This window comes from Oncorhynchus gorbuscha, linkage group LG18 (assembly GCF_021184085.1).
Source record: "Oncorhynchus gorbuscha isolate QuinsamMale2020 ecotype Even-year linkage group LG18, OgorEven_v1.0, whole genome shotgun sequence".
Taxonomy (NCBI): Eukaryota; Metazoa; Chordata; class Actinopteri; order Salmoniformes; family Salmonidae; genus Oncorhynchus; species Oncorhynchus gorbuscha.
In genome coordinates, this window is record NC_060190.1 from 57,564,651 (window position 1) to 57,584,581 (window position 19,931).

The window sequence follows — 19,931 nt, forward strand, 5'->3', positions numbered from 1 at the left end:
TCCATTTGGCAAATCTGATTATATTAATTATATCCTCATGATTCCTGCTTACAAGCAAAAACTAAAGCAGGAAATACCAGTGACTCGCTCCATACGGAAGTGGTCAGATGACGAGGATGCTACACTACAGGACAGCTTTGCTAGCACAGACTGGAATATGTTCCGGGATTCATCTAATGGCATTGAGGAGCACACCACCTCAGTCATCGGCTTCATCAATAAGGGCATTGATGACGTCGTCCCCACAGTGACTGTACGTACATATCCCAACCAGAAGTCATGGATTACAGGCAACATCCGCATTGAGCTAAAGACTAGATCTGCCGCTTTCAAGGAGCGGTAGACTAATTTGGACGCTTATAAGAAATCCTGCTATGCTCGAACAATCAAACAAGCAAAGCGTCAACACAGGATTAAGATTGAATCCTACTACACCGGCTCTGACGCTCATAGGATGTGGCAGGGCTTGAAAACTATTACTGACTACAAAGGGAAACCCAGATGTGAGTTGCCCAGAACCTACCAGATGAGCTAAATGCCTTATATGCTCGCTTGGAGGCAAGCAACAATGAAGCATGCATGAGAGCACCAGCTGTTCTGGATGACTGTGAGATAACGCTCTCTGCAGCTGATGTGAACAAAACCTTTAAACAGGTCAACATTCACAAAGCCGCTGGGCCAGACAGATTACCAGGACATGTACTCAAGGCATGCACGGACCAACTGGCAAGTGTCTTTACTGACATTTTCAACTTCTCCCTGACCGAGTCTGTAATACCTACATGTTTCAAGCAGACCACCATAATCCCTGTGCCCAAGGAAGCGAAAATGATTACCGCCCAGTGGCACTCACGTCGGTAGCCTTGGTATCCACATCACCAACGAACTATCATGATCCAAACATACCAAGACAATCGTGAAGAGGACATGACAAAACATTTTCTCCCTTAGGAGACTGAAAGGATTTGTCATGGGTCCCCAGATCCTCAAAAGGTTCTACAGCTGCACCATCGAGACCATCCTGACCAGTTGCATCACCGCCTGGTATGGCAACTGCTCAGGGTCCGATCGTAAGGCGCTACAGAGGGAAGTGCGTACGACCCAGTATATCACTGGGGCCAAGCTTCCTGCCATCCAGGACCTATATAATAGGCGGTGTCAGAGGAAAGCCCATAAAATTGTCAGGTACTCCAGACACCCAAGTTATCAATGGTTTTCTCTGCTATCGCATGGCAAGCGGTACCGGAGTGCCAAGTCTAGGACCAAGCAGCTCCTCAACAGCTTCTACACCCAAGCCAAAAGACTGAACAATTAATACAATCACCACCGGACAATTTACATTGACACCCCACTCCCTTTTGTATACTGCTGCTACTCGCTGTTTATTATTTATGCATAGTCACTTCAACCCACCTGCATGTACAGATTATCTCAACTAACCTGTAACCCCGCACACTTACTCGGTACTGCTGCCCCCTGTATATAATCTCATTATTGTTATTCTTATTATGTTACTTTTTGTATTACTACTTTTTATTTTAGTCTACTTGGTAAATATTTTTTTATCTCTTCTTGAAATGCACTGTTGGTTAAGAGCTTGTAAGTAAGCATTTCACGGTAAAGTCTACACTTGTATTCGGCGCATGTGACAAATAAAGTTTGATTTGATTAACCTGACCTAATCACTTGCTATAGCCTTGGCTGTGTCAGGTAAATTATCATCGGTTTTGCCCTCCAACTCAAATAAAAGGATGTCTGATTATTGAATTACTGGATTGGATATTCATCTCCTGTGTATTGTGTGCCATGGGATGAGTCATATTGGGGCGAACACAGTCAGTTCTCTTAGACAACCAACAACATCTCTCTAGGTTTTAGAGCCACAGCTTATAGACAAAGTCCGCTCTCATTATTAGAGTAACATTCAAAGTGGCTTTATTCATCTTTCCCACAGCAATGAACACCATGATCTATCAACATGACGCTACCCCTGACTGCGATGGCATGCACCTCTTTAGACTGCTCCGTGTTGACATAGCGTCAGGCTGTGACAGAGGACAACAGAGGACATGCTGCTGCACTACACTGTACTGTAGTACACTGCCCATAAAGCAGGCCTGATCTCATCATCTGGTCTCAGATGAGCCAACAGCAGCATGTGTGTACATCAAAGCCAAGAGGCGTGAAATGAGCCAGGCCTTAGCCACACCATCAGCTCAATGTTTCGTTACACACCGGAAGCCCCCCGAGACGCTCGGACAGACAGAGAGATGGACGGATGCCTGACTGACACCCGTCCGTCCGGATGGAGGGAAGCATCATCCATTAAATTGTGAGGCGTAGTGAGGGGCAGCTCGTATTGCTGGACACCACAGCACGCCACATCAAGGCCAGGGCAGTAATGAGGGGCGTCACTCTTGGTTACTGTAACATGGATCCATCAGGATGTTCAGTCACATGCAAGCAGGCAGAAAGATGGCCAAGCTTCTCATGCTATGATATGAATGATCAGTGGGGGTGTTCAGTAAGAGTATTCTGGGTGAATTTCCTTGTAGCATTGAGACTGCATCCTCAGGCAGTGTGCCTCATGATTCAGAGGTGTTGGGTTAAATGCAGAAGACACATTTAAGTTGAATGCATTCAGTTGTACAACTGACTAGGTATCCCCCTTTCCCTTTCCTCATAAATGAAAATGAACTATTGTATTCCCTTTCTCCAAACATTGGAAAGAGGAAAAATCTACCTCCTGTTGCTGACTAACACAGTCAGTGACTGAGGAGGGTTTTCAATCTAATACAATCATGTGGTGTGGGAAATGTGAGGTGCTATAGAACATGAGAAAAAAATTGAGCCGTCCAGACTTTTCCTATAGGAGCAAAGCTGGACTTCTAGAAGGTCACTAAATCATAGGCTGTGATCCTATGGCATCTGAAGGCCTTTCTAGGGCTACTTAGTCCCTTGCCCTATCTGGGGCCTGCTGTTGAGATGACAAAAGTAGCAATAAGAGTGAGGCAAGGGCTCATTTAGCACTGCAAATAGTCTGGGTAGCCATTTGACTAGATGTTCAGGAGTCTTATGGCTTGGGGGTAGAAGCTGTTCAGAAGCCTCTTGGACCTAGACTTGGCGCTCCGGTACCGCACTGAAAGTAAAGGGGCTGAATAATTTTGCACGCCCAATTTTTTTTCAGTTTTTGATTTGTTAAAAAAGTTTTAAATATCCAATAAATGTCGTTCCACTTCATGATTGTGTCCCACTTGTTGATTCTTCACAAAAAAATACAGTATTATATTTTTATGTTTGAAGCCTGAAATGTGGCAAAAGGTTGCAAAGTTCAAGGGGGCCGAATACTTTCGCAAGGCACTGTATAGATATATTTACATATATATAAAAAATATTTCACTTACTGTGTGAGGTGAAGAAAAAAATGTCTGAGATGCTCAGCTTACTAGTGGTGGGCGTGGTGAGTTAAAACAATAATAAATCAAAACAACCCAAAATGGGCACATTCTTACATTTACACGCAGGTAGGCTACTTCAATGTGTGCATGCTCCCTCAATACTAACAAGACAGAGAAACCAGACCCATGCTCATTGCTCAGATGGAGCACTCCAAACATGATGGTTAGGAAATCATCTAAAACTTGTTTCTCACAAGTGTAGGAGGTTGTGAACTCTGCAAACAACGATTCCACTCCAAGAATGAGAACGGTAAATGACTGTAGGCCTCTCAACACAATGCATTAACAGAAATGAATAACCAAATGAGCGGGATTAAAGGTACATTTACTACGGGTGCCAAACAATTCACACAATGAAATAATAAATGCGCAAGAATAGACAGGAGACAGCTGAGTGCATGCTGGAGACCTGAGCGCAGACATTCTGGAGAGAAGCCACACCACTCCCCTTCTTCTTGTCTTAAGATTTTAAATTATAGAATATATATATATAATAGATGCTTTTCATTGACAGCCACAACTCAATAATCAGCTAGGTCTTTTGCCACGCGTGCTGCCTATGAAAGACTTCCTCATATGCCCTTTCCCTCCTGTTCTATTGGTTTTCACACATTCATTACAGGAGTTGCATGTTCTGTTAAGATGCATTACCATAATCTAAATGTGGTTTCTGTCATTCTGAGCACCATGGGTGGATGCACTAATGGGTTACGCACCCAGTGAACATGGGTCCGGTAAATATCTCAAAATGGACAGTAAATTAAAATCTTCCCGTTCAGGTTGTCTGGCGCCACATTTTCAGCTGGGATGAAGTGCTTCTTCTCAGGGCCATTCACAGACAGCAGGTGCAATTTAGAGGAGATTGAAATCTGATCACAATTCAGCCTTATTTCTTGTTTTTAACCTTAATCGAGAAATTGTACTGAACGCCATGTCAACTCTTTTACTGTGAGATAACAAGCTGTGTGTGTAAAGGGCATTTCAAAGCAATTATTTATAACTCTTGTGAAAGCTAATTGTATTTTGGTTTCTTCACAATCAAACCATGGAACATTTTACATTTGAGTAATTTAGCAGACACTCTTATCCAGAGAGACAAGCCAGCTGCAATCAGGTCAGTGTGGGACAAGTGGGTGGACCGCCTTCCCCTGTTTTAAAACCCTGGGCCCAACGTTACTGTTGATGAGCAGCTTCAGGCAGTACATACCATCTAAACCCACAAAATATGGAATCAAGATGTGGGATGCCTGTGATGCTGCTTCATCATATGTGTGGAACTTGCAAGTGTATACAGGGAAACCAGATGGAGGAGCCCCTGAGAAGAACCAAGGGATACGGGTTGTCCTGGACGTGACACAGGAAGTCCGTGGCTATAACATCACATGTGATAACTTTTTTACTTTGCACAAGCTGGGACAGAAGCTCCTCAAGAGGAAGCTGACGATGGTAAGAACAGTACGAAAAAACAAGCCAGAGTTCCCACCTGAGCTGATGAATACACGGAACAGGCCTATCAATTGCTCAAGTTTGTGTTCACGGCCGACACGTCGTCGTGTCCTACGTGCCAAAGGAAGGCAAAAATGTGGTACTCATGAGTACGCTGCATAGGGATGGCAGAATCTGTGGCCAGGAACATCAAGGCCATAAAAGGAGGAGTGGACAATTTAGACAAGCTGGTGACTGGTTACAGCTGCAAAAGAAGAACCCTACGCTGGCCACTTGTGATATATTCCTCACCATCTTGGACATCTCGGCGTACAACGTGTTTGTCATCTGGATGGCGTTGAACACAAGGAGACGGGCAAGGCATTGGTAAGACCTCAAATCCAGAGGAGGCAACATATCCCAAGGACCCCAGCGTCTGCAGCCATCGTGAGGAGGATGCTGGTGCCCCATCTGCCCGACTCACAGAACCAACAACTCCAATACCATAAGTAAGTGATGTTTGTCTGACTCTCCTACCTTGGCCTGCTGTAACTATATATGTGAGTGAAATGTTAGTAAAATTCCTTTACTAAGTGTTTTCATCATTCTAGATTTCAGCCAGTAGCAACAAGAAGTGCTGCAATGTGTGTGGACCCGAGAAAGACAGAATTAAACAGTACACAGTAAAATAAAGGTTAAATAAATTTAAAAAACACTGTCACGATGTTGGCCTGTGGGTAGGTTTATGACGGTCATAAATACCTCGTTCCCCCTTTTTCCTCTCTCTACCCTACTGATGTTACATTTGCAAACCCCTTGGTTAACAGAGATTCTGGGAACATCAGAAGGTGGGGGGAAATGAACTATATTCTGGTAATCCGACCAATTGAACATATGCAGTGGTACTTAATGAATATGATGTCAGTTCGGTTGTCATCTGAGACATTCTCATCAATGATAAGATGACAAACTCTACAGTGGAAAGTCTACACATCAGAGTTATCAGATTCACATGGAATTGTTGTTCAATTTAAATGTTTGAATATGAAATTATTCATGATGGGATGAAATGTGATTTTAGCTTCTAAAATGTGAGATTTGGGTTTTCATAAGGTAGGGCTCTGCTCAATCAGTGGCCCGCCCCTGTGAAGGGACATGGGCTATAAAACTTTTCAAACACGCCCTCCTCTCCCTTCCTATATAAAGCCTCGATGATAATAGAACCTCCTGTTCTGAGGATGTGAGTACGACTTTCCGATGTCAGAATGGTTCAGATAATAACTACAGAACGAAGCCAAGATCAGCGTGAGCTTTGGTTGCGAATGGTATGAACTTTGAACTCTTATTCACTACAGAAGTGATTCCTCCTAGCCGTTGAGTTAGCAACAGCAGCTGCAAACGCAGGTTAGTAAGGAACAGACAGGGTATCCCGTCTACCACACAACGACGTTACTACAACGTGTCTAATTTACCATCAGAGACATTCTTCAAAGGACTCGGTTGGGCAACATGGCCTTCCATCTACCACCAACCTACTGAAGCGCAGCTCAGAGTAATTATTTATTGCATTTTCCTTTTCCAAATGGACGGTAATTTAGAATGCATAAGATACTGTATTTACGATAGCACAGCTTCGCCCTTTGTTCCACAGTCTTCCCGCTCTTTCACTCAAACCCAACCTCTTTTATTTTGTGTAACAAGCTGTCATATCTGTTCCGCCCGCTAGGGACATTTTCCTGTATGATGTCATTTGTAATCAAGTTATGATTAATTATGTGTATGTGTAATTCTGTGTGATTAGTTAGGTATTTGTAAATAAATAATGAAACACAATTTTGCATTGCTGATTCAACTTGTTAGCCAGGGTTCGTGAAGATAAACAAGAATTTACAACTTTCAGATGAGACTGAATTAAGGTGACGATTAATTTTGACTGCTATTGATGTAAAATATGACTAGGTCTTTAAGAGTTTATTCGGGAGATAACAGCTCTATAAATATTATTTTGTGGTGCCCCGGTAATATTAATTACGGAGAAATTATTTTATAGAATAGCATGTCATATCACTTAATCCGGCATAGCCAAAGACACGACAACACACATGTATCAAGTGCAAGAAATACATTTGCATTACACACACAGTAAAACTGTCCCTCATGTGGTGTGTAGACCGGACTTCCTTTGTGTTCAATAGGGCTCATTTATCATTTCTGTAAAATAATGTATGTAACATTTGTCCTTCCAATTTGTTCAGTTCAAAGCAATAAACATTAAGTGATAAAAACCTGGTTTCATTTATATCTGTTCAAGATAAACATGATTTATTCCACTCCATGTCTTGACTATAATTGATTTGTAAACAAAAATCACATTTTATTTAAAAAATAAGAGCTTTTATTGATAAATGTGATCTAGCAGAGGTAAATGGCAAATATTAACCATGTATGCCGTCTATATTGCTTGTAATTGATATAAGTCAACATCTAAGTTAAGTTGTTTTTACATCAATTGTTATGGCTGTATTGTTTTAAAAACCCAAAAACGTTGTGGGTCCATCAGACCCGCGGAAATTGGGTGAATAACAACAACATGAACACATGAACACCACACAAGGGTTAATTAGATACGCAAAACACCATTACACCCAGCAATTGTAAAGTTATTTAGGGATCTCATTCTTTGAGCCTTCCGAGGTAAACAGAGACAATAAGAACAAACAAATTAAGACAATACACAAGTCTCTGAGGGTGTCATTTCACCAACAGCATCCCGACAACTCAAAGAAAAACATTTCAAAGCAACATTAACTACACATTTCAATTGTTTTTCAACTGTTATTGGCATCTGATGACACAGCAATAAATGCTCCAACACAGTGACAAGCAGTATTTATTCCACGTATTGAAATGAGGAGGTATCATTATCATGCCTGTAACTGAATGTAGCAGGCTGAGACATAACTCTCGAAACATCCTCAAGGATAAAAACAATGTGTCAAAAGAACATGCATTCACTTAGTGTTAATAAACATGTCTGTCATTCACAGTTGGTTAATTACACAAAACATGAACAAAAAACATGTTGTTTTCTAAAATGAAAATTAAACAACTTCTTGCTTCTTGACTGGAGCTTCTTGCCTGGAGTAGCCTACAGCCTGTCACCTCATAAAAACAGCACTCTCTACCCAACCAATTAGACTAAACACAAAGAAATTAAGTGAACAAGCAAACCGATGTCCAGAAAACATTAGTGTGCTTTTCTGGGCTCCTTAAACTAAGTATATAAAAAAAAGGAAAAGTCCAGGGTTTTGACACCGAGTTCAGTTCAAACATCACACTGTGCATCCAGTGTCTCTGTAGTGTCAAAATGCTTCTTTGAACTGCTGCTCCATAGCCAAGGCTTTTAGACTACAGTGTTCCAGAACCTTGACTTCTCTCCATACCATTAACATCCCATTGTTCATGTCAAGGCCTGGCCCAGCCAGACCCAGTACTCAGTGAACAAAAGACCTGACACCAAGTAGAAACGGCCCACATTATGCTATGGTCTTACAAGCAGGAAAGTGGAACAGCTAGCTACGATGTGCAGTATACTATATCATTGACTGCATTAAAGTAATGCACTGTAAGCAAATCTTCAGCTACAGTATGGTGGGTCAAGGAGGCCTAATGAGGGATGAACTGAGCATGATGAACTGAGCAGGCCACTGAGGTCTGATGGGGTCTGCTGCTAGTCCATGATCAGCAGTTATACCAAAGTTATTAGTGTTTCCTGAGTCTCCACAGAGATATGGGTTTGGAGAGCTTTTAAGAAACCCCTATAGCTCATAGTTCTCTATGGATATGATCATTTCATTGCAACCATAGTACTGTAGTAGTCTGGGTAACAGTCTGGTGAGCTATTATTCCATTCCTTGTAATTCTAAACATCTTTGGTATGACAGAGTGGAGTGGTATGTTAGCTTAACAGACTGGTACCCAGGCTAGTACTGTAGTATGTAAGCCAGGGTTTCCTCAACTCGGTCCTCAGGACCCCAAGGGGTGCATGTTTTGGTTTTTGCCCTAACACTATACAGCTGATTCAAATAATCAACTAATAATTAAGCTTTGGTAGACTGAGTTCAGGAAACACTGATGTTAGTCAATGGTTAGACCGACCTAAAGATTACTGAAATAATGCTCCCTACTCTACTCACCTGCACCATACGATTTACATGTCACCGTCAATATTGTGCTTTGCAGTCAAACCACCTCACCACCATAAAAAAACAATCACATCATTCAGAGCTCAGTCCACCCAGGGAGCTATTACCACTCTTAGCAAAGGGTGTTCTTGATGGCATGACCTGCTCGTCATTCTAATGTTCTCTCCTCATCTCCCCAGTTCAATGTTTACTGGTCCCACAGCACAGGTCTCAGCTGCTGGCTCCATAGCCTGCCCTCTGTAATACAAGGATTCATGCTCTACACAGAGGGAAATAACTCCGTTAAGAAGTGGGAGCCTGTTTCTGTGCTTTCTCACTGGCTTCTCATTGCTTGTGTTCACGACACAGGGGACTGGCTGTTCCCAGAGGCCTGCCTGCAGGCTGAGACACAATCCCACCCCCCACACACAGCAAACCCAGAGCTCCAACGCCACAGCCGACTCCATGATGACTGACTCTTTGAGTCCCCGGAGAGCTAGGCATGTGTGCGTTTCGGTGTGTCTGTATTTGTGAGGTGCATGATTGCTTTAGCCTGTGTGATAGCAGTGTGGATGAAACCGATCCAAGGACATGAAGAGGGACATTCCCACTGTGCCTCTTGAACGCTGGCGCGAGGAGGAGAGGATGATTTGCCACTCACAACCAATCATGTCACAGTGTGGGGCTCTTAAAGAGGGTCACAATGAGTCCTGTCTCCTACAGCCTCACATCATGTCTAAGCAGGTGCTCTGACATTCCACATGGGCTTAGACATCTCCTTATGAACAGAGAGTGAGTGGCAGGTCCAGAGTGGAGTGGCTGGACCTGCTCCTCAGACCTTTGTGAGGCAGTGTGACGCTGTGGGGAGCCCATCACAACACTGCCTTAAGTGGATTTAGCAGATCAAAGACTGGAAGAAGGAAGAGCCATTCATACACTGGGGTATATCCACTGCAAGTGGACAATAAGACCTTTCATACATTCTCTGGCGGTAATGGGAAGATTTGGAGCTGAAATGTGACGGGAACAGGACCTCTCCATGAGGTACACCATGCCAAAGATGGGACAAATAGTCCTTAAGGGTGTTCTTTGTTCTCTAGCTGTGTGAGCAGCTAACGCTGGCCAAGAGGGAGACACAGGTGAGGCAGAGCAGAAACACTCATGCTTGAAATGCACCACACACTGCTGCAAGGAACACTAAAGTTTTAGTGAATACCATCTGCAAACAACCACACACAGGGCATCACAGACACTCACAAACGGCTGAAGGGGAGGCTCAGGTGATGCTGGATGATTAGCGTGAGTACACACCTCTAGAACAAAAACATTACACACACACACACACACACACACACACACACACACACACACACACACACACACACACACACACACACACACACACACACACACACACACACACACACACACACACACACACACACACACACACACACACACACACACACCATTAGGGAGGCCACAGGTGAAGATAGTGAGTAACTTCAGCATGCCTAATCACCAATGTGATTTCCATCTTAAGTTGGTTATCCAGCCAAATACACACCGTCTCACTCTCTCCCCCTCACAGCCTTTGAACTGCATGAACTAAACGCTAATGTGCCAAAGCCAATCACTTTTTTTCACCTTGAAGCGGAGGTTCAGAGAACCTAGCCATGTCATTCCTGGCACACCTTAAACACAGCAGTGTGAAAACACCCACAGGTGACAATTAACCAGTCACTTCCTGCTGTCACACAGTCTAGGAGCACAGCCTCATCTTATAGACGGCATATTTCACTACCACCTAGGAAATACAGTGTTCAGAACAAAATGGACGTGAACTTGTGAAAAGCATTATTCTGCTACTTCCTATGAGGACAGAGCAGGAGTCAGTGTTATAAGGATGATATTTGGGCACTGCCTACAGGTGAATGTTTTACATTTTATTTAACTAGGCAAGTCCGTTAAGAACAAATTCTTATTTACAATTGACGACCTACCCCGGCCAAACCCGGAGGCTGTGCGCTGCCCTATGGGACTCCCAATCACAGCCAGATGTGATACAGCCCAGATTTATTTTTTTTGGGGGGGGATTAATAGGCTTTGCCCACATACATTCACATCAACACTCACTTAAGTTATTTCTCCAACCTCTTTTTTATGCCTATATGGCTTTTTTTCTTCATTGTCTTTTCCTCTTTCTAATGTACCTAATCCATGCTGTACTCCAACTGCAGAAAGGAGGGGAAAAACAATGAAACAAGGTTTAATGATATCTAATCCCAGAAACGGTCTGTTCTAGCAGCAGCTGTACACTCCAGGTGCATCTTACAGTTGGAATAGAATTAGCTGAAGAGATCAAAGCAGACAGAGAGAGAGAGAGAGAGAGAGAGAGAGAGAGAGAGAGAGAGAGAGAGAGAGAGAGAGAGAGAGAGAGAGAGAGAGAGCAGACAGACGGAGCAGACAGAGAGAGAGAGAGAGAGAGAGAGAGAGAGAGAGAGAGAGAGAGAGAGAGAGAGAGAGAGAGAGAGGCAGAGACAGAGTCAGAGAGCAGACCGAGAGAGAGAGAGAGAGAGAGAGAGAGAGAGAGAGAGAGAGAGAGAGAGAGAGAGAGAGAGAGAGACAGAGAGAGAGACAGAGAGAGACAGAGAGAGAGAGAGAGAGAGAGAGAGAGAGAGAGAGAGAGAGAGAGAGAGAGACAGAGAGAGAGAAAGAGACAGAGAGAGAGAGGCAGAGAGAGAGTCAGAGAGAGATCAGACAGAGTGAGAGAGCAGACAGAGTGAGAGGGAGAGAGAGAGACAGAGAGAGAGACAGAGAGAGAGAGACGAGAGAGGCAGAGAGAGAGAGAGAGCAGACAGAATGAGAGGGAGAGAAAGAAGACAGAGACAGATAGCAGACACACAGAGAGAGAGAGAGGAGAGCAGAGAGAGAGAGAAGACAGAGAGCAGACAGAGAGAGAGAAAGTGAGAGAGAGAGAGTGAGAGAGCAGACAGAGTGAGAGAGAAAAGAGAGAGAGCGAGAGAGAGAGCAGACAGAGTGAGAGAGAGAGGCAGAGAGAGAGAGAGAGAGAGAGCAGACAGAGTGAGAGAGCGACAGAGAGAAAGAGAGAGGCAGAGAGAAACAGAGAGCGAGGCAGAGAGAGACATAGAGCGAGGCAGAGAGAGACAGAGAGAGAGCAGAGAGAGAGAGGAGATGAGAGAGAGAGAGAGAGAGAGAGAGAGAGAGAGAGAGAGAGAGAGAGAGAGCAACAGAGAGGAAGAGAGGCATAGAGAAACAGAGAGAGGCAGAGAGAGACAGAGAGAGCCAGAGAGAGACAGAGAGAGGCAGAGAGAGGCAGAGAGAGACAGAGAGAGGCAGAGAGAGACAGAGAGAGACAGAGAGAGACAGAGAGAGAGGGAGCGACAGAGAGAAAGAGAGAGGCAGAGAGAAACAGAGAGAGACATAAAGAGAGGCAGAGAGAGACAGAGAGAGGCAGAGAGAGACAAAGAGAGGCAGAGAGAGACAGAGAGAGGCAGAGAGAGACAGAGAGAGGCAGAGAGAGAGACAGAGAGAGAGAGAGAGAGAGAGAGAGAGAGAGAGAGAGAGAGAGAGAGAGAGAGAGAGAGAGAGAGAGAGAGAGAGAGAGAGAGAGAGAAATGCTATTGACAGAAGGAATGCAGTTTGGAAACCTACCAAAAATCAATTAGGCAACAACAAATTAAATCCCTTGTAGGCAATTTCCTGTGTAAAATGTTCCACTGTAATAGTGAAGGTGTAAACTTGGCAGTAGAAAATCTTAACAGTATATTTGACCTCTCAGCTTCACTATCAAATCAAAAAATCGCAAATAGAAAACCGAAGAAAATTAACAACAATGACAAATGGTTTGATGGTTTGATGAAGAATGCAAAATTTGAAATTGTCCAACCAAAAACAAAGAGACCCGGAAAACCTGAGTCTACGCCTTCACAATGGTGAATCACTAAAACAATGCAGAAATACACTACGGAAAAAGAAGGAACAGCACGTCAGAAATCAGCTCAGTGTAATTGAAGAATCCATAGACTCGAACCACTTCTGAGAAAATTGGAAAACACTAAACAACAACATGAAGAATTATCTATCCAAAATGGAGATGTCTGGGTAAACCACTTCTCCAATCTGTATGGCTCTATAACAAAGAATAAAGAGCAAAAACATATACAGGATCAAATACAAATCTTAGAATCAACTATTACAGACCAGAACACACTGGATACTCCAATTACCTTGAATGAGCTACAGGACAAAATAAAAACCCTCCAGCCCAAAAAGGCATGTGGTGTTGATGGTATCCTTAATGAAATGATCAAATATACAGACAACATATTTCAATTGGCTATACTAAAACTCTTTAACATCATTCTTAGCTCTGACATCTTCCCCAATATTTGGAACCAAGGACTGATCACCCCAATCCACAAAGGTGGAGACAAATTTGACCCCAAAAAACTCCCGTGGGATATGCGTCAACAGTAACCTGTTGACGCAGGGTTGTAGAGCGACTGAGATATACTATGTGTAACCATTAGAATCCGGTGCGTGGATCAGGGATGTAGAGCGACAGATATACTATGTGTAACCATTAGAATCAGCGACAGATATATACTATGTGTAACCATTAGAATCAGGTGCGTGGATCAGGGATGTAGAGCGACAGAGATATACTATGTGTAGCCATTAGAATCAGCGACAGATATACTATGTGTAACCATTAGAATCAGGTGCGTGGATCAGGGTTGTAGAGCGACTGAGATATACTATGTGTAACCATTAGAATCAGGTGCGTGGATAAGGGATGTAGAGCGACAGATATACTATGTGTAAATATTAGAATCAGGTGCGTGGATCAGGGTTGTAGAGCGACAGATATACTATGTGTAACCATTAGAATCAGGCGCGTGGATCAGGGTTGTAGAGCTACTGAGATATACTATGTGTAACCATTAGAATCAGGTGCGTGGATCAGGGATGTAGAGCGACAGATATACTATGTGTAACCATTAGAATCAGCGACAGATATACTATGTGTAACCATTAGAATCAGGTGCGTGGATCAGGGTTGTAGAGCGACTGAGATATACTATGTGGAACCATTAGAATCAGGTGTGTGGATCAGGGATGTAGAGCGACAGATATACTATGTGTAACCATTAGAATCAGGTGCGTGGATCAGGGATGTAGAGTGACAGATATACTATGTGTAACCATTAGAATCAGGTGCGTGGATCAGGGTTGTAGAGCGACTGAGATATACTATGTGTAACCATTAGAATCAGGTGTGTGGATCAGGGTTGTAGAGCGACAGATATACTATGTGTAACCATTAGAATCAGGCGCGTGGATCAGGGTTGTAGAGCTACTGAGATATACTATGTGTAACCATTAGAATCAGGTGTGTGGATCAGGGTTGTAGAGCGACAGATATACTATGTGCAACCATTAGAATCAGGCGCGTGGATCAGGGTTGTAGAGCTACTGAGATATACTATGTGTAACCATTAGAATCAGGTGCGTGGATCAGGGATGTAGAGCGACAGATATACTATGTGTAACCATTAGAATCAGCGACAGATATACTATGTGTAACCATTAGAATCAGGTGCGTGGATCAGGGTTGTAGAGCGACTGAGATATACTATGTGGAACCATTAGAATCAGGTGTGTGGATCAGGGATGTAGAGCGACAGATATACTATGTGTAACCATTAGAATCAGGTGCGTGGATCAGGGATGTAGAGTGACAGATATACTATGTGTAACCATTAGAATCAGGTGCGTGGAGCAGGGATGTAGAGCGACAGATATACTATGTGTAACCATTAGAATCAGCGACAGATATACTATGTGCAACCATTAGAATCAGGTGTGTGGATCAGGGATGTAGAGCGACTGAGATATACTATGTGTAACCATTAGAATCAGGTGCGTGGATCAGGGTTGTAGAGCGACTGAGATATACTATGTGTAACGATTAGAATCAGGTGCGTGGATCAGGGTTGTAGAGAGACAGATATAGTATGTGTAACCATTAGAATCAGGTGCGTGGATAAGGGATGTAGAGCAACTGAGATATACTATGTGTAACGATTAGAATCAGGTGCGTGGATCAGGGTTGTAGAGAGACAGATATAGTATGTGTAACCATTAGAATCAGGTGCGTGGATCAGGGTTGTAGAGCAAGATATGAGAACCATATACTATAGTATGTGTAACCATTAGAATCAGGTGCGTGGATCAGGGTTGTAGAGAGACAGATATAGTATGTGTAACCATTAGAATCAGGTGCGTGGATAAGGGATGTAGAGCGACAGATATACTATGTGTAACCATTAGAATCAGCGACAGATATAGTATGTGTAACCATTAGAATCAGGTGTGTGGATCAGGGTTGTAGAGCGACTGAGATATACTATGTGTAACCATTAGAATCAGCGACAGATATAGTATGTGTAACCATTAGAATCAGGTGCGTGGATATAGTATGTGTAACCATTAGAATCAGGTGCGTGGATAAGGGATGTAGAGCGACAGATATACTATGTGTAACCATTAGAATCAGCGACAGATATACTATGTGTAACCATTAGAATCAGGTGTGTGGATCAGGGTTGTAGAGCGACTGAGATATACTATGTGTAACCATTAGAATCAGCGACAGATATAGTATGTGTAACCATTAGAATCAGGTGCGTGGATAAGGGATGTAGAGCGACAGATATACTATGTGTAACCATTAGAATCAGCGACAGATATACTATGTGTAACCATTAGAATCAGGTGTGTGGATCAGGGTTGTAGAGCGACTGAGATATACTATGTGTAACCATTAGAATCAGGTTTGTGCTGAAATAAGCTGAAATAAGGCTGTCAAAATGATACACCAATGAGGGTCAGAGAACACAAGAAAATATTCACATGCAGAAATGCATCAGCTTCCCTAGAGACATACTGTAGTAGGCTGTAGTAAGTGTATAATCCGTTTCAATTCCACAGTAACGAAATAATGCCGATTTTTCACTTTAAAATGTCAAACGATGAGTGATGGCACCAACGGCATAAACCGTCATTCTGTTACCAAATGTTGCATCTGCATTGTTCTTTAATTAAACATGTTTTAGTCAAATGTTCAAGTAGTCCTTGCATGGTTTGTTTAACTTTGAAATCATCGATATTTGTTTGGCATACCTTTTAAAGTGAAAAATCTGAGTCTCAGCATCACTCTGTTACCGTGGAACCGCCTTACTGCTGAACTAGTGAAAATGTGTATACAGCTAGTTCTGTCACTGTTAGGCATCTCACCCTACACCAAAACTCGAGGAAACTGTTGGGTGTCAAGTACGAAGCTTTTGACTTGATGTATTTAATATGGCAATATAAACACTCCACTCCTGATTAACATTTCATGGAAAAGTTGGAATGAGTGAACATCTTCAATCCCAAAGCAAATGAAAAATGAAAAATTCAGTTGTAAGCATGAATGTTGAGTCTGTCATGACAAGTATGCTTTCAAGTACCTGATTCAGTATATTGGACACATTTCAAACATTTAACAAAATATGTGCATCCTTAGCATTGCAAGCTATTGTTTCTCACTCAATAACCTCTCTCTGCCCCAAGTTGTTTACAGTCTAGGCCTAAATGGAACTGAGTTGTAGGAAATCTTAGTACGTAAAAGTTTGGAAATTATGAAAAGAAAAATGCAAAATAGGATTTTCATCATGCAGGAATCTAATAATTAACATTCTCTCCACAGTTCTGACGAGTCTCCAAATCCCTGTATGAAATGCAAATGTCAGTACACAGAGTAATATCAATCCTCTCTCTTTTTCCCCCCATAAGGGAGGGCCTGTGTCTCTGTCTCGTCTCTATACTGCTGGAGGAGGGACAGGTACTGCCTTTACTCTGGGGTTTTGGCTTTGAATTGAAGACAGAATAAAGAGAAAACGACTCCCTATGCAAGAATAATTGGGAAGTGTAATGCAGTCTTTAAAAGTCGTCTCGTTTTCCCCCGCAAATTCATCTCTATTATGACCTGGTTTGACATCATAATGGATTAATTTGATCACACTGCCTCAGAGGAGTGAGAAACACTACTACCACTGTTTTCTCTCCTGTTATTCTATTCTATTTTTACGACACCTTGATGAATTCATGCAGGGCCCAACATTATAAATACACTGTGGATATCTGAATGGGACAATACATCAGCTGGAGTGTTTTGCTTGCACCTCTTTAAAATTCATCTCTGGTATGTGTGTGTGACTGGAGCCCTCAAAACCAAAAGGCAGAACTAGGCTAGTGTCTGATTTAGCCTATAGCTACAAAGGAAATAGTCAACTATTGAAGCTACTACATGAAACTGAAGTGAAGCAAAGTCATGTTATTCAAGTGACTTGTGTATTGCAATGAGTATCATGCCAGATTTATGCATATTTATGAAGAAATGCCACATCATGTCTATATGCCCTTTGTTCTCAATGTCCTTCATCTTTGATGTATTAAAAACATGTGTGGTAAACTGGCCTATTCAACAATGGAGGAGGAAGCGCATTTAACACGGTTCTATGACACATCTGCAGACAACTATACTGTCAAATAGACTGGGAGAAAAACAATAAAGTGAAGTCATGGCAAACAGGGAATTAGTGCTGTGATGAGTGTCAACACAACCAGCACTGCGGCATAGTTACAAGCCTCCAACTGTTTGCTGCAGAACTATTGGTAATCTGATCACTTAGGATTCCACAGTCATAAAGAGAGCCAAGGTGCCACATCTTTCCCTCTGAGGTTCCGGCCATTAATTCCACCAGGGATATACAGTAATGGGTTTGAGTTCTGCATTGGGAGAAGACTGACGGCAGTCATTAAAAGGCTTGTTTCATTGTGGCTGCGGAGCCGCAATTCATCACAACAGTCAATAATACCATGGCATTATATTTAGGAGATGATCTCTAAAACCACATCGCTGAGAGAAACATGGCTGTTGGTGCCAAACCCGCTAATGAATGTTGTGTCTTTGTTACAAAGGTGGACTTGTGTCTAACCAACTAGATAAAGCCTTCAAACCTCTTAAGGATGGTTTGCAGGGGTTCAAACTGTAGAACCCAGTTCCTACATTTTAATATAAACATTTATTTTATTTTTTTAAAACAATGCTACATTTTTATCTCTGGGACCCTCAGGATTTTTATTTTATTTTACCTTTATTTAACCAGGCAAGTCAGTTAAGAACATATTCTTATTTTCAATGACGGCCTGGGAACAGTGGGTTAAGTGCCTGTTCAGGGGCAGAACGACAGATTTGTACCTTGTCAGCTCGGGGGTTTGAACTCGCAACCTTCCGGTTACTAGTCCAACGCTCTAACCACTAGGCTACGCTGCCGCCCCAGGATGACAAGAGCAAGATTACTGAATGTACATTATTTACCTTCAGAGGTGAATGTATCAAACCAGTTGTTGCCGTGATAAAAGTTGTTGTTGTTGTGCACTCTCTTCAAACAATAGCATGGTATTTTGTCACTGTAATAGCTACTGTTAATTTGACAGTACAGTTAGATTAACAATAATTTAAGCTTTCTGCCCATATAATACATGTCTATGTCCTGGAAAGGTTGCTATTACTTACAACTTCAATGCGGTCACATTGGTGTACGTCAGCATCAACCGTCCCGGTATAGGGACACTGATCCCGTAGAGGTAAGGAGCTTTGACAGGACTCATAGTTAAACAACCACACACACAAAGGAAGTAGCAACAGAGATGTACAGATTCGCTTGGGTAAAGTGTTGAGCAGCTGACAAACTGGGAATTCAACAGGTTCTTGGAACAGTGTGTTGGCTCTCTGAGAGCAACTGACAATTTGGTATGGAACTAGCTACGGTAGCATTGTGAAAAAGCTTTGTTTTCGGTCTTTAGGCGGTATACCTCCTCTCCCCAGCACTGTTATATAAAGTGTGGTCCTACATCTTTTGGTAGTTTGAAGCTTGAAGTGTGGTCCTATCTTAGAGCAGTTTGAAGGATAAAATGTGCTCCTACCTTGGGGTCGGCAGTGAGCAGTTTGAAGGATAAAATGTGCTCCTACCTTGGGGTCGGCAGTGAGCAGTTTGAAGGCCTCGTAAACCTGTTTCTCCTTCACTCCTCCTCCCAGGTCTAGGAAGTTGGCCGGTTTCCCTCCATGGAGGTCGATGATGTCACACGTGGCCATAGCCAAACCAGCCCCATTCACTGTAATGGCAGGTCAAAGGTGAAATTAAACCACAAAGAAAGGTGTTACTGGTCTCAGAAAACAGAGAAGGGCCTTTAAAGTCCAGAGCATCCCTTCAAAATAGTTGCTGTGCTCATCACAAAGTTAGATGAGTTAGATAGTTTTTCCCCCATACTCCAATGAAGATAGATGAGTTAGATAGTTTTTCCCCCATACTCCAATGAAGTTATATTTCCCACATTAATCTAAAGGATGTTGAGAATTCAAACATAAACCATTGAGAGAATACTGTGACATTGAAAAGTAGTTGGGATTTAATTACAATAAACATTACCAAATACAATCATTAAAACAAAAACATAAGAGTGCACAGTGAAATAAATGAGTAAATGATCTAATGAAGAAGGAATAACAAATCATCTTTAGAGAATTTAAAGCTTTAAGAGGTCAACTGTTAAAACTCGTCTAATGAGGATATTTAACACTTCAAGAAGTTGAGAAGCGGAGGGAAACGTGATTACGGCAACACTCTTGACTTCAGAAAGCAAGTGTTGATTAAAAGAAGTTCTGTCGCACTAGTGTTGGCCCGTATTATCAGGCAGCTTAATGAGAGCATCCCTATCCCACTGGGTTGCT

General features: G+C 42.5%; 1 protein-coding gene across 3 annotated transcripts in view; it reads right to left on the minus strand.

The window, feature by feature from the left end:
• Positions 1–19,931, minus strand: part of LOC124002942 (succinate--CoA ligase [GDP-forming] subunit beta, mitochondrial-like) — a 124,703-nt gene that overhangs the window by 35,384 nt on the left and 69,388 nt on the right. For all 3 annotated transcript variants that reach the window (XM_046310795.1, XM_046310793.1, XM_046310796.1), the window contains exon 9: positions 19,173–19,315. In XM_046310795.1, the coding sequence (XP_046166751.1) occupies positions 19,173–19,315 (143 nt within the window). The remainder of the gene's footprint in view (positions 1–19,172; positions 19,316–19,931) is intronic.